We start from the raw sequence: 23688 nt of genomic DNA on the forward strand, positions 1-23688 counted from the left end.
TGTCATTTGAGGTTTGTTGGGCAGCTCGTGTTTTTATATGATTTATTGTTGGGTTTATTTTCCATAATGATTTGGGAAAGCTGATGATTTTTTTCCTTCCAGTCCAGGAACAATTGCTCATCCTTTCCCATCACTGAGGCAGCTGGTTGGAAATAGGCGAAGATTTCACAATTTATCGAAGCCAACTGTATTCTTTCCCCGCTGAGAGCCCTCTAGCACTCTTCTTATCTGTCTTAGAAGGAAGATGCAGCCTGTGTTAACATGCTTCATTTAATTTCTGTCTCTGACTCCACCTAACCTAGCACAGTCCAGGATCATTCTTTGCTCTTACTCGAGGATTGCGTGTGATTGGGCTTAATCCTGTGCCCCTTCATCATCAGGGAATGTCATCTAACTCGCTTGACACCTCTCTATGTAAACTGTCGGTCTGTTTGCTCAGCGATGCTTCGATTTGCAAAGGAGCGTAGCTTCTGTGTGAGCATATAAGGTGAAGTTGCCTGGGCTTTCGGAAACGCTTCCTGCCCAGCGGTGCCTGTTAAGCCCCTGACAGATTTTGCCACATTCTGCATGGGCTTTAGAAGGAGCTTCTAGGTATTGTAGTGTTTATGAAAAAATGTGCCTGCAGCATCTAGCCAGAGTTTGTAGTCAGTCAGTGATTCCAAACGTGGAGTATTGCTCTGTAACCACACGCAACATAGTTACTACTCAGTAATCATAACAGCTAATTATGGTTTCAGTTTTTGCTGTCTTATGGTTGCCTTTCCTGTAATCTCTTAGTACGTGGGGTCTGGGTTTTGGTTTTCTTATGCAGAAAGATTCTCTGAAGGTTTTCTGTATAAAAGTCTGGCCAATTCATGTCTGTCCCAGATGACTGAGAAAAAATGGAGAGCAAGCTAAGCTGTTTACCCCAGGCCCCCTGAGTTGTCAGCCTCAAAAATGCTCAGTGTATTGCATGATCATCAACTGCGCTAACTGTGGAGGCTGTCAGTTGTGCCCCGGGGCCTTTGCAACTGCCCTGCACTCCCGTTTGGGCTACGAATGTCTTCATTCACTTGCTATGTGAATAGATTATCAAGCTCTGGAGCTGCCTTGCTCCAAGCTAAGGAGGCTGGATCTGCATGTTCCTGTTCGGTCAGTCCTAACCTAAGACATAAATCTCGTGGCGTTTTTGAATGCCAGACTGTTTGCTGCTCGTTTCCATGGCAATGCTGCCATACCCTTTCCATTCTTATTCTCTGGTGAGCTACAGTGGTGCGTGCTATCTTTTTGGTTCAAAGAGGGCACTCTGCAATAATGGTTAAATGCTCGCATCCCCCTTTTTGCCCCTGTACGCTGTAAGGCTTCACGCATAGAACAGGAAATCGGAAAGAAGGCAAGGTGCCTGGAGCTTGCCAGGCAGCCTGCCCTGGGTGTTGTGCATAGCAGGCAGGAGTAGGGAAGCTCGGCTTTAGGAGAGGGAGCTTGAGTAAAGCAGTGAGATTGGGAAAAGGCCGGCAGTAACTCCTAAGGCAGAAGGCAGAAGCTCTGGGTTCTGGTTGGCGGTCATTCCTTAAGCGAGCGTTTGAGAGACTCAGCAAAATGGATCTTACAGCCAAATCTTGTTTGGTGAGGATGCTAGAGGTGGGTGACAGGACGTTCTTGCTCTCTCTACCCTTGGAGAGCTGGGCTATGTGGGGAAGGGCTGTTGGAGTGTGCTCTGGGTGGAAGGAGGCCAACTCCTGAAAATCATCCACATATTGACGTACTGATCCTTCTGAGAATTGTTCTTTGTGCTCAGCTTCTGGATTTCCCAGATTTGGCCACAGGTTAAACAGTTTTGGGTGTGTGCATGTGTTTTGTGATGGGTTTTTGTTGTTCCAATTGGCTACTGCGGCCTTAGGGCTTGTCTTTTGCTTTTAATTTCTCCTTTCTTGAGTGAGCGTGGTTTAGGAATACACTGGCTAATCTGATGCTTTAATGATGGCCAAAATAGTCTTGCTCTCCCTGAGCACTCTTGAAGTTATAGCGGCACAAACACTTGATTTCATCCATCTCCTTGAGAGTCCTTCCTCCCTTTCCTGCTTGTTAAGAAAGGGTGTGTGTGTGTGTATGGTGTTTGCTGTATAAGCAAGGATAGGTAGGAGCAGAAGCCCAATGCTTGTGGTACAGTAACGATCTAACTGCCTTCATCAAGTCCCACAGTTGCTTGTCTTGGCCACAGACAGAAAATAAAATTCTTGTTGCTCTGTGATAATAAGCTGGTCTGGTGTCCCGATGGGAATCCACCTTCAGCAGAGCCCCAGGGCCTGCACAGCTAATTGAGAAGATTTTTAAGCTGAAGCCTGGCTCAGCCAGGCTGCTGACTATTTCACCTGGCAACTAACAGTCCTTTTTTTGCTGCAGTTTGGCCCTGGGCCCTTTCAGAGGCCTCTGGGCACAAGATAAATAATCTCTTTTATTTGTCGCAGGCACCTGTACAGCTCCTCGTATGGCTGGCAGTATCTGAGACTCTTGCAGTCCTCCAGCGTATGCTGCTGTAAAGCTGAAAGGTGACTTATTCCAGAAGTACAAAGAGAGAGCAGAAATGCATCAAAGGTAACGGAGGAAGTCCACAGTGACGCTGTGGTCATTTCTTTCTGACCAGTCCACAACCAATGTATGCTTCAGTTGTACACATGACTTAATATTTTGGTTGGGCGCTTCCAGCTTGTGGTTGTATGACGGGAAGAGAGGAAAAACCTAAACTGGTTCTCTAGTGTCAAGGTAAACAGACATCCTCCAGCACGTTTGGGATTTGGCTGTGGGCTGAGCAAGTGTGTCCTGGGTGGGAAAATATCTTGTGGGAAGAACCTCTGCGGTCCTGTGAACGTAAAGGAAAGTGGGATTAGACTCTTGGGTTGTTCTATGCCTAAGTAATGCCGCAGAAGAAAAGGAAAACTGGTCCCTGCAGAGTGTAAAATGTAGTGTTAACAATGGGACACTGTGTCCGTGCTACTGTTACAAAAGGTTTTAGTTCAGAGACCTGTCAGCATTTAATTACAATTGACTTTTAAAACAGTCTTTCTTGTAGGTAAAAGAACATTTTATTATTAAATCTGCACTTACCTTCACAGACTCAGGAATTTTGAGTGTTTGATTTGGTCGCAGAGGCAATTAAGCACCTAAATCCCTTTTGAGATGATATCACGCCAGTTCTTTCCGTAATAAGGGTGTACAGTGTTTATTCCTGCTTCTTATACAACTGCCATTTATGTTGGTTTTTTTTAAATCATCTTTTTGCTCAAATAACTAAAGGTAACCTCTCTTGTTTTATTGCTATAGCCTTGTGACTGTTGCCTTATAATTATGAGGCACCTGGGAGGAATTTAGTCTAACAGTGATCTTCCTTCAACATGTTGTTACATCACCCATTAAAAGATCAGAGAGATAACCCTTTGTCCTAGGTAAATTATAGAAAGTAGAGCAGCATAAGCAAGCTGGAATTACTATTTGCAAAAACAACGTGTGGGTTCACTAGGGAGAGGACTGGATGACCTCAAATGAAACTTGCCTCTCGGAGAAAGGAGATGTCCCGCTGATCAAGTCCACGTTGAGTCACCATCCCTGGAGGTATTTAAAAGACGTGTAGATGTGGCACTTAAGGACGTGGTTTAGTGGTGGACTTGGCAGTGATAGGTTTACGGTTGGATTCGATGATCTTAAGGGTCTCTTCCAACCTAAAGGATTCAATGATTCTAAAAAAGTTCTAGAAACAGGCTGGTTCTACTGAAGCGTAGGTGGTCTCCTGAGACCATGTAGTGAGGTAGAAAGGGTGATAGCTCCAAAAGTCATGCTGCTGTTTAAAATGTCCCCTTCTACCATAGTTTCAGGTAACAGGTAAGATGTGCTGTAATGCTAGGTGTGATCCAAAGAGCTGATGAATGACCAGAGCTTGGATACAGACCCCTTAGATTTTTCGTCCCGGCTGCCAAGCAATTGAGTGGATGCTCAAACAAGACTGATCTCAAAGGATAGTACCGTCCCACACTAATAACTGAGCAGTTTATACGACAGACATTAGGAGTGTCATCTGAAAATTAGTGTGTTTCTCTCTGTCTGTCTTGAGATGAGAGTGGTTAAGATCTTCTGTGGTCTGAAGCACTCTGGGACAAGCAGATTGAAAATTCCACATCTGAAGTGCCTTTTAGCTCTTAACCAATGTGGAAGCTCCCTTGGTCACCAACAGGTTTCAGACCAGTGGCCTTCAAGGATGAAGGGAGCGGTTGACACCTCAGAACTGTTGGAAGCTGTCTGGTTTGCTGTTTCCTTAACTTAATTTCTAGTTGTTATGAAAGTACATTTTAACACGGACTTAGGTTCTTTGTCAGTCAGCACTGGATTCTATAAAACTTGCTGCTGTGGAATCATGCAATATGAGGAGATGCCTGATGTTGCATGATTTGGTTTTTTATATAAACAACTATTAACGCATAGCTTCACTTAAATGATAGTCCTTTTCCCCAAAACTTTTTGTTTACACGTTATTTAACGACCGGTCATATTGATATGCAGCCCTACTACCGATTGCAGGTCGCTCACAAGCATTTGATTACATTGCCTGATTATTTCTGGTATTTTTCTCGAAGAACATGAAACGCCACTGTCACAGCCTCATATGCGGTTATCTCTTCAAAACTCTTGCTTGGAGACTGCTGAGGAAGCGTGCCTGCTCTTAGATATAGGAACTTTTTGTTAGAATGACTTGTATTAAGTAATGGTTTGAAGTGCTCACCCACAGGAGAATATGCAATGGATATCTGTGGAAAGCAACCTCAATGCTGTCTGAAAACAAGAGACTCCTAAAATTTCAGAATTGACCATCATTTGTGGTTATCTGTGTTGTTGGGGGTTTATCCCCTTTGGAAATGAAGTTCCACTTTCTCGGGGAAATAACCTGCATGATTGAAACTGAGGGAGTTGAAGTACCTTGGTATTTCTGAGAAATCCTTTCTAAGCCTCACAAGGTGCGTACCCCTTGGAGAGGTACTCAGAATTAATTCAGAGCTCTTGAAAGCGTCGGCTGAAGAAGGGGCCGCTGGATGGTGCTGTTGTCTTGTGGCTGGCTAGCATAAGAACCGGTTACTTAAGAGGCATGACCTGTACCGTTAAGGCATTCCACTAGAAAACTAGCCTTTTTAAAAGGTAAGCGTCTGGGATTCAAGGCTGACAAGCATGGTGGTGATGTGTAATAACATTATATCATTTTATGAGAAATTTATGTCTCCTGGTCAAGAAGGGAAAGTTAAAGCAGCCTGGCTAGTCGTGAGCATTTGGGAGACCATATTTATAACGGCTATAGAACGGTGAGCAAACAAGAAAGCAACACCAGCAATCTGGATACAAACCCCAAGTCTGAAAGGCAGTAGGCGAGGATTTGGTCTAAACGGATGTCTTTGAGCTCTCACTAAGTTGTAAATTTTTATTTCAAATAAGGTGCTCACCTGAAAATTGAAAGAGCAATGGAGAGTTAAAAGGGAAGGAGAAGTCAGAAGTTGTTTTAGGAAGACAGTTTACTCCAGAGAACACAGTAGGAGGGAGTCTACGCAGAGATTTTTCCAGAGGTAAGGAGTAATAAGTCCAGGAGGAAAGGTACGTGTAGGTACAGCTTCTGTAGTTATTGAGGTCAAAACAGAAGCATTTCGGAGGAATGCGGTACTGTGCTCTGTGAAGACTTGCGTGGCCCGACTTCATTCCCGTTGTTGCCCTGGAGGAGCAGAATTGCAAAGTTTGAGTCTCAGATCTGCTGAGGCAAACACTGTTATGATCAGGGCTTGCACGGAGTGAAGGTTCAAAGTAAGAAGACTATGTGATTATATTGGGCTCTAGGTGATGGTTTGAAGCCGTGTCCTGAAGGAAAGTGCTTTTTAGCAGAAAGTTTTCAAAGTTTATTTTGCTCTAGTGTTGTGACAAAGATGTTGGTCAGGAGGGGGTTTTGAATATGATTAGTGCTTTTGAGTACCATTGCTTTCAGGCGCACAATTTGAGATGGCTTAAAGGGTCTGTCTTTTTCTTTCTAAAAGTGAAGAAGGGGAAGACACTTTTTCAAAACCTATTGCTGTTAAAAAAAAAAAAAAAAAGGTAAATTAAGTGTATTGTTTGACTTGACCTTTGGGCTTCATTGAGCTTAAACAGGCCCGTTTGTCATTTTATCTGCCTTATACGTTTAAAATAGGGCCATTGCTAGTTGCCCACCTGGTTAGGAGGTTAAAAGGAAAAGTTAAATAGTGTTTATGACATACTGTATATGTTTAAGGCATGGAGTTCTGTCAGAGGAAGAGATTAGAATTGGACTGCTTTCAAACTCTAGTTTTAATAAATTATGTGTGACTTCAGAAGGGAATGATTTCGTACTTCATTTTTGTTGCTGCTCTCATAAAAAGAGTATGTCTCTGTGTATATATGCCTACGTACATGCATGTGCATGTTTCATCACCACTTTCTGGAAAGATTTAGGATACTGACTGTTGTGACCTCTGGGTTGTAAAATCAAGTTGCAGAATGCATTGGTTTAAGGACTGGCTTGCCTCCTTTTTTCTTTTTTTTTGTCCACCAGTTTGGCCTAACTACTTGCAAATTATTTGAATCCAAAGAGAGTTTGTGAAAGCTGGGCAGGCGGAGGTTTAAGTGTTTACTGCAGAAATTTGCAGCTAGCTCACTGCCTGAGATGGAGTGCTTCAGATGCAGTTATGCTTCCAGCGCCTTGTTTTCTCGGCAAAAGCTGTTGAGGATGTCATATGTGGCTGTTTTGCCCCCTGTCACCCAGTGAAGAGCTAACTCTGCCTTTTCAGCTCACAGGCCTGGCATTCCTCCTTAAAAATTCCTGACTGGACTACTTGAAGCTTTCCTTGTTCATGTCTGTGCAAAGGTTTAGGAAAGTTATAAGGAGCTAGTGATAGCCAGAGGGCTGATAATATAGCTGGAAGTAAACGATTAGATGGTGCAAGGTGTCCCTCTCTTTATGCTTTTTAGAGTGGGCTGCCAGCTATTTTGCCTACTTGGTGGAGTTTGGACAAAAAATAGCTTATTCCTCTACAAGAGAGCAGTACTTAGTGGTACGAGCAATATTGTTTCATTACTTACTGACTAGTTTTATTTTCTCTGTTCTCAAATGAGAAACTTCAGCTACATGCGTTCTTGTCGCTCTGCCTTCTGTGACCTTGGAGATAAAGTCAGCGTGTCTAACTACGAGAGAGTGCCTTAAAGTTGCTGTGGGAACAAGTTTGAAATACGGTGTGTTCAGGGTGGCAGTGAGATAACAAAGATTCTGCTCAGCCAAGCAGAAATGCTGATTTCGGATTAGGGCGGGATCAACTATACAGCAGTGAGCTCACTGTAGCTTCTAGTGATGGAATTTCAGGTTGTCTTACGTTTAGCTAGTGCATGAAAGATGAACACTGAGAAAGTAAACCTGCTTTCCTTGCCCCGCTCCTTTCCTTTCTCCACCAGAGTGCATCATGATACGCTGGTCATGGGCCACGCGTTTCTGTCTCCCTGTCCCGGCAGGGAGGGCATCTGTGCTGTACGACACAGCTTCCCAAAGCCCCTTGGGTTGCTGGCTAGAGGGAGCTGTGTGGGTGACGAGGCGCTGCTGGTAGAGGGGTAAGGAATTGAACGAGGATGTGGGTCACATTTTTTTAAAATTCTTGATCACGTATGGGTTACGGCACGATGCCACTGGAACAGTAGACAGTGCTTCAGGTTTAGCCATGCCCCGTGCTTATTATAGTTCTGTTGTGGGATTCCAACAGCTTGCTAACTGCGAGTGCCTATCATTAGATAGTCATCCCAGCAGCCATCTGCCTCGTGGGTGGGAAGAACCACTGACAGCTGCCCGGAGACACTGGGTGGGAAGAGCTGGTGCGCAGACAAATGACATGCTAATCCCAAGTAGGGAGAGGGATGTGATGCCAGCCATGCAGGACAGGGGATTGTTGCCAGGCAGGTGTCTGCAGACCTGGCGGCTACCCGGAACAGGCATTCCTCTGCTTCTGCCAGTGCTGGCCTTGCTCTCCCAAATTAGTGAACGCTTGGGCAAAGCGTGAATAGAAATAACATAGCTGGGAATCTAACTCTGCTATGCCTAGGTGTGTATGAGGGACGTTGGGAAGGTTAACGTGGGCGTTTCTGCGGTGTAAGCTGCATGCAGGAAAATTCTTCTGCCCAGCTTCCTGCATTCTTGCTGAGATTTGACTGCAAGAATAGCGAAGAGAAAGCATGAGAAAGCTCTCCAGGGAATGAGCAGCAGGACGGGCTTGGGAAGGACAAAGCACTATGCTGAAGCTTGCTTTTCAGCAGACGGTGTCTTCTAACATGAAATTACAGCCCAAAATGTAGACAATATAAAAATACAGTGGTGAAAGTGACTTTCAATGCTAATGGCTAGTTTTGCCTTTTGTTTTTAACTCAGCCCAGAGTTAAATGTGAATTTACTTACATGATGAAGATATCATAACTGCCTGTTTTTGAGAATCAGACTGGCATTTAATACAAGCTTAAGTCTATTTATGTAAGCGTCATGCCGAGTATTCTCACCAAACTGTTAGAATTTCCTGGTAATTGTGTTGTTTTATTTATGGCCAACTGCATTTAAGAATGACCTCTTTCTGATGTGGTATTTAGTGACTCTATTTTGGTAGATACACTCCCCAGCTTAGCAATATGAAATTTGTCTTCCTTGCATAATATTCTAAAACCCCATTAAACCAGAAAGAAACCTATAACTTACGGTGATAATTTTGATCTATTAACTTGGGGTAGGTGTAAACTCTTCCTGTCTGAATGTTGGTGTTTGTCGTTAAATGGAGATGCTGGCAAATATGTATAGGAGGCCTAGGATCTGTAATAAATACAAAGCCCATAAATATTTAAGGCCTATTACATCCAGTTCAACCTGTAACACATACTTTAGTACTGTTAAGTTGAAAATAACTTTAAGCAGATCTAGAAAAACGGCTTAAAACAAATCTGGGAAACTCAGTTGCTTACGGAAAATGAAAATGAGGTTTTAAGATAATGCAAACCATCTTGGCGTTACCTGTAACGTTTGATTTCCTTGCACACGCTTCACACAGAAGCTCTTCAACTGATTGAGACCAGACGAACCTCAGCTCTGCCCGCCCCTCGGCTCCTGGCCCAGCCGAGCTCGCCCCCTGCCCCGGTGGCTTCTCCCTTGCTCGGGCCGGGGGCGGCTTGTCAAACCGGGCCGGGGCATCGGCCTCCGGCGCTGACCGTGGTGCTGAAGGGCAGAGGCGGAGACTTGGGGCAGCGCCGAGCAGCCCCCCCGGACAGCCTTCTCCCACCGGGAGTAACTGGGAGGCGAGACACCCATCATCAGAGAGCTTACCCTCAGCATAGCTACCCCTCCGTCTCTCTGGTGACGTCTTTTAAAGTCCTGGAGTCGTGTTGGGAATACCCTTTCCGTCTACCTGAGGCGACTTGGCCAAGTGGATGGTAGATCCTTGAACAGATGTTTCAAATGGAGCAGAGTTTATCAAGAAGTGATGCACTCCTGGTGTGTCTCATTTAAACAAGCTGAAGGTTTAGAATGTAGTTGGTGTTTATTCTCACAGTGTAGAAAAATGGGTATCTAAAAGACCTTTTGAGCAGATGTGCAATTGCTTGCTCGCTTGCTTGGAAAATGTGTCTCTTGAGAGTTGTTTTGGGAGTTGAGAGTGAAGTCTTCTAATGGGAGAGACGATGCGGCCAACATATCCTTAGCATTGGGACTGCATTTCTATCCTCGTGTTTTTACCTGTTTGTGGTGGAGAAGAAAATTCATCTTGCTTCCGTGTATTTATTGGTTTGAAGGACTGAATGTGTTCAGGATGACTGTTAAGTGGAAAGCGAGGGGTTACTAACAGAATAAAACCAAGTATTTCCAGGGCTTAGGATTCCACATCTGTAGACTGTGGTGGTGCAGGCTTAGCTAGTAGTACTAACAGCAGTGTTTTCGGATTCTTCATCTTTTGTTTTCTTCCAGTGAGTCAGCATCTATTTCTGTGTAAAAAGTCGTAACGTGAAACACCTTAAAAGGGCTGATCCCTACAACAGTAAACAATTGAAAGGGAAAACTGAGTCCTTGCTTCAGTAGAAAATCAAAGCCAAGTTGAGCTTCCAAGGAACACCATTTTGTGATGTCCTTGATAACAGTAATAACAATAAAGGTCATAACTCTCTCATCCTGAGATGTGATGTTGCTTGCTTAGAAAAGCGGACCCTGTACTTGTGTTACTGATAGGATGCCAGGGCAGAAAAAGAAAAGCCTGCTTTTTCACGTCCCAGGCCGAGTGAGTTCTCGATCTGATTTCAAGCCCTGCAAGCGGTACTCAAAGTTGGTGTGCACGACAATGGTAGAAGCTTTAAAGCACTCAGAGTTGAGAAGTTAGTCTTTTAGGGTTGAAAAACTGTTTTCCTCTTTGTCTGCTCCATTAAGTCAACATTGATTTATTAATTGGGAAAGGAATGTGGAGCAGGGAGGGATTTGGTGTTCAGTGACAAGAGAACTGCATCAGATGCTGCATATGAGAATTTGTTTCTGTAGTACTAGATGGAGTATACAGATCTGGCCAGATGAAGGCACACTGGAAAAGGTTAAACCCTAAAAAGAATAATCAGGTTTTCCTTCCAGATTGTTCCTGCCCAGGGTAGGCAGAGAAGAAGTCAGTAAAGAGAGGCCAGACGTAAGCGAGCCCTTGGAGAGTAAGGGAGAACACCACTGGATTATGAAGCCCAAGTTCAGGGTCTCTCCTAGAACCTGCAGGAGAGATACTGGGACTGCTTCTGAAAGCAGGGACTCGTGCAAGGATTACGAAGAACATGGTTCAGTTGCCAAGGGAGAGGGAATATGCTCCTTAGCAGTTGATGGGACTTTACCAGCAAAGGTTAGAAAACTGCCATGTCTGGATCCTTTTGTCGTTTTATGCACTTCTCCATATAAAGCTAAAGACAGGCTGTTGTTTTAACACTTCCAGGAATGCTTGGTCACAAAATAACTGCGGATGCTAAACATTACTTAAGCGTTATACCTGCCTGACTGATTTGGTAAGAAATGTGTCTGAATTGTTCTGCTGTGCTGCTAGAATGCAGCCTATTCTGGGAGACAGGCTAAAACTCAGTCAGCAGCTATGAAAACTGTAGCAGTTTGGGACTTAACTGGAGGATTTTGTATAGCTGCAGTGCAGTTCTCCATATAGGATCGTGACTCCAGCGTTATGCCATCGTACATAGGAAAAGACATACAAAATCTCTTTTCCTTAAGTCCATGGGAGCTGTGTGCAGTGCTATTTCCTAACACGGCACCTTCGGCAGCAATAAAAGAGACTGTGTTTCAGCGGTGATCAAAACTGCCTGTGGAGAAATTTAGCTACCTGAGGGGTAGACTGACTCACGGTTTATGACATTGGCTAACGACACTAAGTGTGTTCAGAGCGATTCAAAGGAGAACAGGGCTGCCACATTATAGATCGTGCTTCCTGTTTTTGCTTGAAGTTTTGAGAGAGATCCTCCCTGAGACTTAACTAAAACCTACTTCTCCTCTAAGTTGCTTGATAGCACAAGGTGGGAAATGGATATGCAGAAGGACAATGAGCTTGATCTCCCTAAGAAGCAAGAATCACCCCTCCCACGCTTAAGTTCCCTTAGATTTTTTTTTTTAACTGCCACTTTTCATGCTTGTACAGCTCTGCTAGTATTATAGACTAGTTGTGCTATGTTCATGGTAACAATTTGTGGACGGTTTTGAGAGGGTTCGACACTTGTATCATCCCTATGCCTGTGGCAGGGATGCTGACACACGGACGGCAAGTAACGTGCCTATAGCTACCAGTCTTAGTGCGAGGGCTGAATATAGGTGGTGATGTAGTTTTTATCAAATTATCTAGGGACAGGGAAGATTTATGTTTTCCTGTAGTACTTTGGGGGTCTTTTGGACATGGTTTTCTTCATGACTCAGAGAAGCTCTTCTGAATCCAAATCTAAAGGTGTTAGGTCTCCCTCTTACAAATGTACTTAGACAAAGGAATATGGTGAGCACATTTAGATTTTTACTTTGTGTGGTTGCCATGTAGTGTTTTCTGTTCCGACTGCTCAGGTTTGCAAACGGTATTGCATGAATGTCATAGATGAAATTCTATGGGTTGCAATGTTTGTGACACATTCTAACTGTTTCCTGGTATTCAATAAAACCAGTGGACTCGAAATAAATAATGTTCAACTGCTCTAATTTTAGCATAAAATTAAGGTAACTTGTTAACTAGCGTTATTGTTCCGAAGAGCGTAACATTACCCAAGAAACCAGCAGGACTCGTAGACGTGTTCTGTTGGAGAGTGTTCACACAATATCCACCATAAACTGTTGTCTGTTGCTATGATACAATCAGAGAAGATTAAATGGTAGATAAACATTGCATAACTCATCAAAGAGATAAAGTAACGCATATGGGTAAGGGATGGAAGTAACTGTGGCATTGGTAGAGATCTGAGGCTGGAGAACAGCCTCGGAAATACCATGTGCTAGGGAGCAAAAAGGAGGTAGACGAAAGAACCTTGATGATGGAGGAAAAAAGAGGATGACATAGCATTAAAGCCGCAGAGGCAGGAAGGAATAGACATCCTAGTTAAAACACTGGCTAAAGTTCTCGTAGGAATCTCCGCACATGGCACTTTTTTGTTTGATCCCCTGGTATCTTAGAAGGATTTCTTCTTCCCACACAAAGGAGTCTGGAAAGCTTCCTCAGGAAATATTCCCACAAAAAGATCTATGGGAGATTTTTTTTTTTAAGTTTTGAATAATTTTTCTTACTTCATTCCATCTTGTTGTTTAGTTAGGTGTTTCTTCATCTTAAAAAGATGACCGCTCTCTTTGTGATGACTGCTTTTTATAATGTGAATTTTTCACTGTGTCAGAGCAGCCATGTAGCAATAGAGTTGTCTTCACTTCCCAAATCACCCCAGACTCCTGACAGTCGTTTGTTTCTTCCATGTATTTATGCAGATTTATTATATCCATTCTTGTCTTCCCTTAGTAGAAGATCAAACGGAAGATAAACCACTTGTGCCTGCAGCAGAGCTCCCTTGTTGCCTAAGTGCCTACTCTTATTCTTCTTCCAGACGCACCTTACTCCATCCCACACTGGGGAAAGTGCTTTGGTAAATAGATTAGCTTTGTACTGTGTTCTCGAGGTCAACAAACGGAGAGTCTGGCAGGTTGGCAGAAGAGGGAGGATTTTTCCAGCAAGCCGCTAAATCACCACTAACAATGTCTGGCCACTCAAACTCAAGTAAGAGGGAGTAATCTAAACTCTTTGGTTGATTAGTAAGAAAAGGCTTCGGCAGGTTTTTCAACCTGGTGCTTGTCTCAGTTAGCAAAGAATTTCAAGTGATTTCAGGAGAAATTAATTCCCCTGCTTATTTCACTGCGTGCCAGCTCAGACTTGGAGATAATGCTTACTAAATTGAGTTAAACTTCACTGCTTTTCAATACAAGGAGGAGAAAGATCCCGTTAAAAAGAACTGCAGAGACCATTTTAGAGCTCTTGCTTCTGGTGACCTTTTAATAATGCACAGCAGGACTGAAAGTAGCAGTGGTCAAGTTCCTTGGCTTCAGAAAAATGAAACCTATTTTCTGAAGCTGGGCTATTTCAGCCAGTGACATTTGTGGCACGTAACATTTTACAGTGTTCCGGTGACAATTCTGCAAATGTGACAACTGGGTGTCAACTCGGAGAGGAAGCAGCCTTCTTTATGTCTTTGCATCACAGATAAATTCCCTTGTGTTTTGAGTTTTGGCGTCTTTTAGTTGATTACTCATGCTCAAGTGTGAGAAGAAATACTACAGAGCTAATGATAATTGCTTTTAATTAGATCCTGCAGCAACTCCTGCAATAAATTTTAAGGAGATGAAAAAATATGATACCAGCCAGGATAGAGCGAGACTTTGTATGTGTAGCTGGAAGGGAAGAGAAAACAAAGATGGAAAAAAAAAATAGTACTTGGGTGTAGAGCACCACAGGAATTTGATACAGATGGGATACACAGAAGACGGGAGACTGGCTAATAACTTACAGCCCAGGAGGTACTGTTTCTGTCCAGCTCTTCCTGCATAATCACGTACATGCCATGCTTAATAAAGGGGAGAATATCAGTGCAAGAGATCTCTGCAGTCTGACCAGCTTGAAAGTTTCCATCCGTTTCCTGGCGAGGGGGACTGAATGGGCAGAATCACTGACGTAAGAAAAAGCAGGGAGGCCTGCAGCTTTGATGATGCAATTCTTTTACATCAGCTTGAAAAGGAAAGACATCCCTTGCAGATTATTTTCATGGCTGCGTTCTCCTTCCCCCCCGCCCCTCCATCTGCGATGCTCAGGCCCTCTTCACAAATGCTTTTTGCCAGATCCTCTGGGTAGTCCGATAGGCTCCTTCTGCTCTTAGCTTTGCAGTAAGGCTGTAAGAACTGGAAAGAGTGAATTTCTTGCAGGAAACTAGTAGGATCTGGGCTTCCTTTTTATCCCACTTCTGTGGCAGCAGCTGGGGAAAAAAGAACAAAGCGCGGTTAAAGCTGTGATCAGGTTGTTTCTTGGTGGTGGAGGGAAGGCGGAAGAAGATGGATGACAGTGGTGGAAAGGTACTACTAGCTTAGTAACACAGATCTTGGTTTTTGGGTTTTTTTCCCATATTTGGTGGCAAAGGTCTGCTGAACTAGGGATATCAATTGACAGGCATTTAAATAGGGTTTGGGTGTGTTGTGGTGATTTAGTCTGAATGCAGATGATTTCTCGTTGGTTCAGTTGAGTGATGCTCGCGGTCTGTGAGTTTGGTGCTGCTTTACAACCGAATCACAAAATGCCACCTGTCTCTGCGGCAGAGAGCGTGTGGATATGGTACCCAAACCATAATGCCCTCCTACAAAGAAGTGTTGAAATGCATAGACATGCAAGTATTCTGCTGATATTTGGGAACTTGCTGAAGTAGCTAACAGTGGAATTTCTGACGAAACTTCTGGTCGCACAGGAGTGTGAACCATTTCAAACTGCCATGCTATGTCCTGAATGGGAAATAGGTCTTAGAAAACTGTTACGTAAAAAGGTCTCACAAAATTACCTGCTTAAACAATGTGTCATTACGTGCCTCCTGTAACATGAGCAACAGGGGTGAGTGGTGTTATCCTGTGAGAGGCAGGTTTTGGACATTATGTTTTGTGATATGGTTAGCTCTAAGTTTACTGTGTCTTTTCTGTCTGTGATTCTCTCTATCACAAAGACAGTGTTTAAAAAAATCATCTGGTAAGTACATAACTGGATGATTTGTTGTTGTTAAACTGCATCTTAGTCCATGATTTGCAATGTGTCAGAAGAGTGAACAGCAAAAGATAAATAAAAATCCCAGAAGAGTAATAGAAATTAATAAGCGCTTTCAGGTGGTGAAAGAATTTTCTTGGATACTCGGTGGTGTGGACAGAGTACTGACTGAAGAAAAATGAGGGGATCTGATCTTTTTGGAACAGCTGAGCTCCTTATACATGATGCCTTATCCCTCCTTGTCTTTGTTTCCTTTCCTGTCATTTCCCTGTTGAGCCTTTGTCTATAAGCTGTCCAAGGCAGGGGTTCTCCCACCAAAGGCACAACGGGACTATGAGTTCAACTGGGACAGACCTTCAGACCAGCAAATGATGGTAACGCATTTGCTGTCTCCCTGGCCGGAGCCCTGTGTCAGCATAGCTGGTTGCTTTGAAACAGTGCTTTCCTCTTCGTCTTGAAAAAGCAAGCTCAAAGGTTTTCAAAACCTAAGTTTTGATATTATTAACTTGATGCATTAGGTTTGTCAAGTTGTTTTTGTCTGCTGTCTAGTGTAGCTTGTTTAAAATCTGCAGTGACAATAACATGCTGACAAATAGAATGCTTTTTGCTTTCAGCTTTTCGAAGTTACTTTAAAAAAAAGAAAAATCCCAACTCTTTAATTTCGTTTACTACTTGATGCCTTAGACTCGTCAAGCATTCTAAAAACAAAGCAAGGAGAAAAAAAATGTTAACAGGAAAGTTCTTGAAGGGTTCATTTTGAAAGCCTTGAGCTTGTAAACTGATGAATTACGTCAAGTTTTCCAGGAAATAAACCTGCACCTTTAAGGCTGTGCACAGCTTTCCTTCCAGAATGGCTGAAATGCATGGTTGAGAATACTCCTGCTCCACTTCAAGGTCTCTGCGCTTTTGTGTTCATTAATTTTCAGACTCTCTGAGAAGGAAGTTCTCCTTGTTTCTTGTATGTGGAAATGAGAGCATAGAGAAGTTAAAGGAATTTGACTGGGGTTTCTGGGCAAGTCAGTGGTGTTTTCTGAAATTCAAGTCAGGGTCTCTGAGTGAAATCCTGGTTCCACTGGCAAAACAACGGAGAGGGGCAGGTTTCTGCACTTCCTTAGTATGAATAACACAAATTAACTCTTCTTCTGTGGTTCTCAAAATGCCTTATAAAAGGAGTTTAGGATCTTTTTCCTCGTTCTATAGACAGGGAAGCTCAGGCCGTATGCAACAAAATGCCATTGCTCAGGCCATTTAGCAGGATAGCGGCATCCTCAGGACTAAATTGCACATCCTTTCTGTTCCAGATGAGTGCCCTAGCCACTAGGCGCCTCTGTCATCCCCTGCTACACGACGCTTGTGTGAGCAGCTTGTCATCGCTAGGCAGGATTTGAGGGGGCTAATTGGCAGCGCTGGTAGCATGCTAGCTGGGCAGAGTGTCATTTTCCTCAGTGCCTCACGTTGCACTGCCTGGATGTAATCTGAGATAATGGAAGCAGAGGGAAGCAATGCATGCAATATTATACAAGAGCCAGGGCGGTGAGGACAACGCATTTCTATAAATACAGGCTGCAGATGCCTGACCCTAATGGGAACTAGAGCAAGCCCCATAGCCGATAGGAGATTTTGTTGTTTCTGAAGGGCTGGGACAAGTATCCTCCTTTGGCAAGCAGAAGCTATGACTTACAGTGTCGATGTTCTTCTTCTGTCCATTTCTGGGAATACCATTTTCCCCTCCTTTCCTCACCAGTATTACTTCTGGGGCCTTATATCCCTGCTTTCTCTCCTCCCGATTGCTTCCTTCGTATCTTCTTTACTGCTGTGGTGGGACTCCGTGGGGGCCTCTGAGTCATCTCTAATAGTCGAACTCAGCATCCTTCAAAGTCATTTTAAATTACCTGTCTCTGATCCAGCAGGAATGGTGACAGGTCCTCTTTAGAGCTCTTGACAATCCTTCCCTTAATACTGGCCAAAATCAGATGAATAAAATATGTTCAGCAAGTGCATGGTACAAGTCTTCAGACTTGTAATTTTATAACAGACTTCAGTAATTTTATAACATGTGGATGTAATAGTGCATTTTAAAGAGATTCTCACTGCTACCTCAACAGTTACAACAGATGAAACATTTTTTTTTTCTTTTTTTTTTCTTTTTGAAACAACTCTGAACAACTATGTTTGGGACTGAACTGGGTCTTTTCCAAGAGAATGTTCTGCTTCCTCATGTTTTTAGTACGGATTTAGAGGGTGATACTGACATGCGGTGAAAGCTAGTAGATTGGGATGGAGCTGGCCTGAGCAGTGATCTGACTCCAGCCTGTCATGCCTCTGAGAGAGGTCCGAAGCCGTCTGGTAGGATGCCCAGAGGCTTGGCAAGACGGGGTGGTGCGAACGGCTTCCTTCCCTCTTCCCAAAGAGGGCCTTGAAGAAAGGAGCGCAGAACTGGGCACCGAGTGTGGACTGGAGGCTAGCATTGCTCTGTCTTAGGGACTGGGCAGGCCTCTGGGTGGGAACTACCCGCTCTCGTCTCCAGTTTTTTGGCCTCTCTGCAGGATGGGAGTGATGGACTGCTGATGTTGAAAGCAATTCTGAAAGGGAGTAACCAAGAGAGAGGCTGAGGGCTGCTTTTCCTGGCATCTGGTGTTGCTGAACACAGGCAGCTGAGTTGGGGGAGCCTACTTGGGTGCCTCTGAAAAGGAGTCCTGGTACCTCTTCTCTTCTTGTCACTTGTAGAAAAGAAAGAGAAACTGGTAGCAGTGTCTTGAATTTACCAAAGGCAGGGCAGGTGAACTGCTACGTAAGCAGTTCTACCTGGGCTTTCAAACGCATCTTTTTGTGATCAACCGCCTCCTGGAGTGTATTCCTGCCGCAGCCTTACACCTATTTCCTGGTGCTTGGTGTATGCCCTGCCTCAGCAGGGGCAGGTTTTGTATGTCCTGTGCTGCGAAGCAGGCTCTCAAGAGAAGGAATTGGCTTTCACTTAACCTTTGTATCTCCTTCTGCAATTTAACTTTAAAGGCACATCTCAGGCGTTCAGTGCCACAGTGTGCTTTAGTATGCCCTGTTAGTTGTCTGAAAACTGTGCTAGCTGTAGAAGCCAGAAATGTACACTTGAATATGCGGTTAAAAATAGCTTTGTTTGTTTTAAAGCACCCTCCCCTACCTGGTATTAATTTCCATGGAGTTGAAGAATTTTAAATTCTCTTGGTTTCTGTGATGGCTGCACACTGAATTTGGAATATTACCCCTTCCAAACAGAGTTTTAATGACATCAACAGTAAGTTCCTTCCAATGTACCGAAATCCTTACAAACTGTTATGTCTTAAAGGAGAGATAACTGCTGAATATTCTGCTGTGTTGTTCTTCTATGTTTTTTCATTCTTTTTCTTTTTTCTTGTATGTTTGAATTGAACACAATTGAATTCTTCATCAGGTGTTCTTGGACTGGTAGCAGTATTGCTTTGGCTTTGTTCCTAAGTGCAAGTTAATGTAACTTTCCCGTTAATGTTAATTCAAGCTTTCGAAAGAAAAAACCAAAACAGAATAACCTGACAGGCTAGTTATCGGGCTGTGGTTATGTGTTCAGGTGTATCAGACTTGTATGTTATCAGATAACTTGGCAGGACCGACTTCATTTGGACCAGGTATGAAAACACAGCCATGTTTCTGTTTTGTAAACCAGAATACATCAGAGCACACGGTAACTGAGCTGGCTGTGGCGGAATAGATGATATCTAGTCAGTCATAAACATTGTTCCATAAAATGCTGAAAATCTTGCATTGGTAGGGTGAGCTTGTGCAGTCTGGTGCTTTGTACTGTGTGGCCGTGGAGTTCTTGTTCTGCTGCAACGCTCCCCAAAACCAGGCTTGCTGTTTTTTGGCACTGCAACTTCTAGTCCTCATTTACTCTTACGTTGATAAGTTTGGCAATTTACCTGGAGAGCTTCGAGTGGGAAGGTGTAGCAGTAGGGTTGGGAGAAACCTTCTTGAGGGAAGGGGATGCATGTTAAGAGCTGCATTAGACCCGAGACACATGTAAGGACCCTGTTAAACTTAGTTATCTAAGTAGGCTGTGGGAGATGAGACATCTTTCTGGGGGGCTACCGCTGCGCATCCGGGCTTGAAGGGGAGCTGGAATGGCTCAGAACACGTATGGCAACTGGCCTAACAAAGTGCAGAAATGAGGCAATAGAAGGATTGGGACTGTCTGCAAAAGAGAGAACCAGCAAAAGTACCAGCATAACAGAGAAGGAAAGCGGTCAGAAGACGATAGGCTTGGAGATAGATACGGTCGCCCTGTGAGGTTGAGAAGGAGAGCTCTGTGTCAGGTACTGCCGGAAAGATACTTGAAGCTGCAAGCACAAAAGCTATCTCCTTGTTTGATTCCGGCACTGCTTAGGGGATCTACGTATTGGGTAGCTTTGTAAATAAAAGGCCTTGCATCATAGCGTTCAGACCCGTTGAATTTTTCTCTTCCTGTAGAAACTATCCATTGGTTAACTTCTGCGGGCAAAAAAAACAGGCAGTTTTCTCCACTGCACAGTTAACGGGCTGGTCTGAATGTTATTTCTATCACTTATTACCATTCTTTAAATCAAACAAGTTTTAAAAAGTTTTAAAACTTGTTTCCCCTGTTTCCCAAAAGTCCTAGCAAAAAAGTAGCAAGAAAAAGTAAGTGTTGTGTAGAGTTCGTTATGGAAGGAAAACCTCTTCTGAGGCTTAACTGAAGGCTAATAATGAGTTTCCATTGTCTGGAGGTACGATGGAGTGAGAATAAAATGAGCAAGGCGCTGGAGTTGGGGGTAAAGCTGGTTTTGTTCCCTCCATGCTGCAGATGGCAGATGAATAAGTCCATTCTTCTTTGTACCTTCATCTATAAATCACAGATGATAGCACCTCCTCTGTGTGCCTGGTCCACTTAGGTACTAAACATTTTGGAGCAGAGGCTGCCTCTGAGTCTGTCTTTGTACAGCACAGCAGGCTCTCAGTCAAAGCAGGGTGCTGGCAAGTTCTGTGCAATAATATTCAAATGCTATAATCAAAGGTGGTGTTACCACAGCTATGTGTGCTTCAACAACTTTAAAAAAAAAAAAAGTATATAAAAAAAAAGTACTTCAGCCATACACGATCTGAGCTGATTCACACTGGAAATGAAATACTGTCCAGAAGACTTGCAGTGTCCAAGATGGAGGGGAGAAGGGATTTCCTTGGGAACAGCTTTTGAGTTTTGTATTTTGTTTCATACGCTTGCCTTGAAAAGGAAGGCAAATGTGCTCTCTTTTGCTTGTCTACCAGGAGAAGTAACTGCTAAGTAAGGTATGTGATGGATTTAAGTAGAACTGGAAGTATGGTGTACTCTGTGTTCTGAGAGAGTTGGCTGTGGGGAGTTAATATACCTAGAAAATCTTCTCCATCTTGGTGTCTGTGATAAAATTTTTGTGGAGGCACATCTTGCATTTTGAGCGAGTAGTCAAGTCCTTGCTTTTGGGTACAGAACCGGGATGAAGGCAAGTATAGATGCCGTGAAGAGTAAGCAAAGGGATGTAAGGGAGGAGCACTGTGGAGTTCATCGCTGAACCCACAGGTTGCCAATGTCTTCAATGCTTATGTACATCAAGACAATAAGGAGGCTCTGTTCTTTTGCTTGTCCCTTGGTTGTGAAGGCTCTTCCCGCTTTTCTCCTAGCGTGGAAACAAGCATGCAAAGGTTTTAGACGTGAGGTTATCTAGTGCCGCAGACAGATGGGGGTGGCAAATCCGGCACGGCCCTGCTGTTCCATTTGCCTGTGCTAAGACCCTGAGGAGGCAGCCTGGCTGCTGCACGCTACCGCAGAGGAATGGGTCAAGTGGGTGGGATGGCCATTGCTGACCACCAAGGCACTTCTTCCTCCTTCAGCAAGGGGACTAGCAAGCTCAACTCTCCTGGCTCCCCATCCCAGCTCTGCTTTGTTCCCTTCTTTCTTTTTTGATGGCAGGTGTGATCTGGTCTTCATCTGGAGCTGGACGCAGCTCTCCCTTCTCGGCACAGCAAAATTTGTTATTGGTTATGCTTCTTGCAGCCTGAAGCTGACTATGATTGTGTTCCGTCCTCTCGTACGTACGTGTGCGTGCTGCTGTAAGGTGGTGGGGTCCCCCGGCCGGAGTATGGGTATGGGCTTAGATAGAAGTAAGTGTAGTTGGCTTGTTGAGGGACTGTGTTTCCCGGAGAAGTAGGTGAGGGAAGGGATTAAATGAGGTGAGTGGGGTGAGGTCAGGTGCTTGGAGAAAGCCTCCCAGAGGCCGGAGCGAAGGCCAGGCTCGCTCCAGTCAGCGCCAAGATGGGCAGTTTGGACCACAGACAGATAGCTGACACGTATTAGTTACAATGTCACTAGGTGAAGGGCTCCGCTTACACCTAAGGCATATGTAAAGCAAACCGTAGTAGTGGGATATTCCTATTTGTTCTGGACCCCGTGGCCTCTTCGCTGGCAGCAGAAAGGTGAGGTTTTTATGGTGTTGCCCCTACTTTTGCGCTCACCCTGATGGCAGCTGGCATGGCTGCTCTTGCTTGGCTTTCAGCAGCTTTAACGGAGACGCTGCCACAGTCGACTGGTCAAACGAAGCGAAATGTCACAGGGGGGAACTATTTTGATCCCTTTCACTGGGGGGGCAGAGGGGAGGGCAGAAGGGGGCCATAGTAAATGTCATAACAGACCTGAAGTTAAAAAGCGTTCCTCCAAGCTTGGACAATGTTTGCTGGGCTCTGCCTCTCTCTTTGAGCTAGAGCGAATGTGGAAGGTGAGCTGCTGCGAACCACCGTTTCTCCTCCTGCTAAAGGAACCCGATGGAACAGCTGGATCTGTGGACGGACTGGAGGTAGGTCTGGGCAGCCTTGTTTGGGACTGGGCGCCGAGAAGCAGAATCATTCAGGAGGGATGCAGTGACTTCCAGTCTGAAATCCTAACGCTTCCTTTTCCCTCTGTGGCGGACTTGGTATTTCACAGACTTTTTCCTGTTGATATGGAACTGGACGTGACCAGTATAAGACTCTTCTCAGGTGCAAGGTCTTTTGCACCAGGTTCTGTTATTGTAAGGCAGGAGAGCTTTCTAGATAGTCTTAGGAGCTGGAGAGTCCTCTGAAAGCAAGCTCTCGGGTTTTCTCAAGTGGGCGTGAAATCCTGTGCCCTGCAACACATTTGAAAGAATACAAACGTCCAGTGGAAACCTGTCCATTTTGCCTTGTGTTATTGCTTGCTTAATTGATGCTATGTGGATGATTACAGAGTGATTTAATGAAAATTCATTTGTTTTATCCTGTGTATGATCTGTCTAGCCTGTACTAGCATATTACAGTTACTTGTTGGATAACATCAGGCTTGTGGTTTGTTGTCAGTGGCAAATGCTCTTGCTGAGCCAACTTTTTGATCTGTTTAAATCATTAAGATAAGTGGCATAACATCTCCCTGGAATGTTGTGATAGCAACATAAACGGTGTTCGGTGTTAGGAGAAGAAAGGTTGTATGTCTGTCTGTATCTCTCGGAAACTGTTGAATGTTTTTAGGTCTTAATCTGCAGCCGTAACTACCCAACTCTAACCTGCAATTACTGATTGGGAGCAGAGCCAGCAAATGCTGCAGAGTTGGAACTGGTATTCTGAGAATTGTGGAAAACAAAGCCGGGAGCGGAGCAGCAAAGGGAATTGGTTTGTGATAACTGCGTGTACAAGAAACAATGAGAGACGGAGGAAGACAGGGGACACGTATAATGGCCTCTGTGTTTCTCAGAGAGACCTAGTTAGGAAGATGTGGAATAAATAAGTCTTTGAGTCACTCCCTTTTCCATATTTGAAAGGCTCCTAAACATGTTGTCACAAACCATCTGCATGCTGAAGATGTGCAATTTGATAAGGTATGAAAGATTGTGTTATAAGTGTGACAATAATAAGGGCATGTCTAAACACACAGCAAATATTTTCCTTCTCCTGTGGAAAATGTTTACACATGAAAGCACAGTTTAGGTTTTGTCAGCCGAAGTGGTAGATGATGACACCAAAAGCAGATGCCTCTAGTAAAGCTGATTTCTTGTAATTAGTAAATGAATAGTGGGTTTGCGCAAACTTACGGGTGAGAGGAAAAATGCAGGGAGTCTGCTGATATCTCTGCAAAAGTAATATAATTTGCTAGTACAAGGTGGTGAGTGACTTTGCAAAATGCAAGTCAGTGAGGAGTGAGGTCACATAGGAAGCAGCTGGTGGTTAGTTCTCCATTCAAGAAGGCCCACTAGCTGTTTGGGACCAGCGAACGCTTCTCAGTGGAGTGCGGGAACCGAAGTACTGGGATTATTGCTTATGCCACAGGAAAGGAGAAGATGTGGATGGCGAGCTGGGGGAGAGCTCTGGGGATCTG

General features: G+C 44.1%; 1 protein-coding gene across 3 annotated transcripts in view; it reads left to right on the forward strand.

The window, feature by feature from the left end:
* SLC4A4 (solute carrier family 4 member 4) overlaps positions 1-23688 on the forward strand; it is a 230496-nt gene that overhangs the window by 8298 nt on the left and 198510 nt on the right. For 2 of the 3 annotated variants that reach the window (XM_076337456.1, XM_076337459.1), the window contains exon 2: positions 2448-2574. The exons of the other annotated variant lie outside the window; for it this stretch is intronic. In XM_076337456.1, coding sequence (XP_076193571.1) covers positions 2564-2574 — 11 coding nt within the window. In that variant the 5' untranslated portion in view covers positions 2448-2563. The remainder of the gene's footprint in view (positions 1-2447; positions 2575-23688) is intronic. 3 annotated transcript variants of the gene reach the window in all.

Source organism: Aptenodytes patagonicus, chromosome 4, assembly GCF_965638725.1.
Source record: "Aptenodytes patagonicus chromosome 4, bAptPat1.pri.cur, whole genome shotgun sequence".
In the NCBI taxonomy this organism is placed as follows: Eukaryota; Metazoa; Chordata; class Aves; order Sphenisciformes; family Spheniscidae; genus Aptenodytes; species Aptenodytes patagonicus.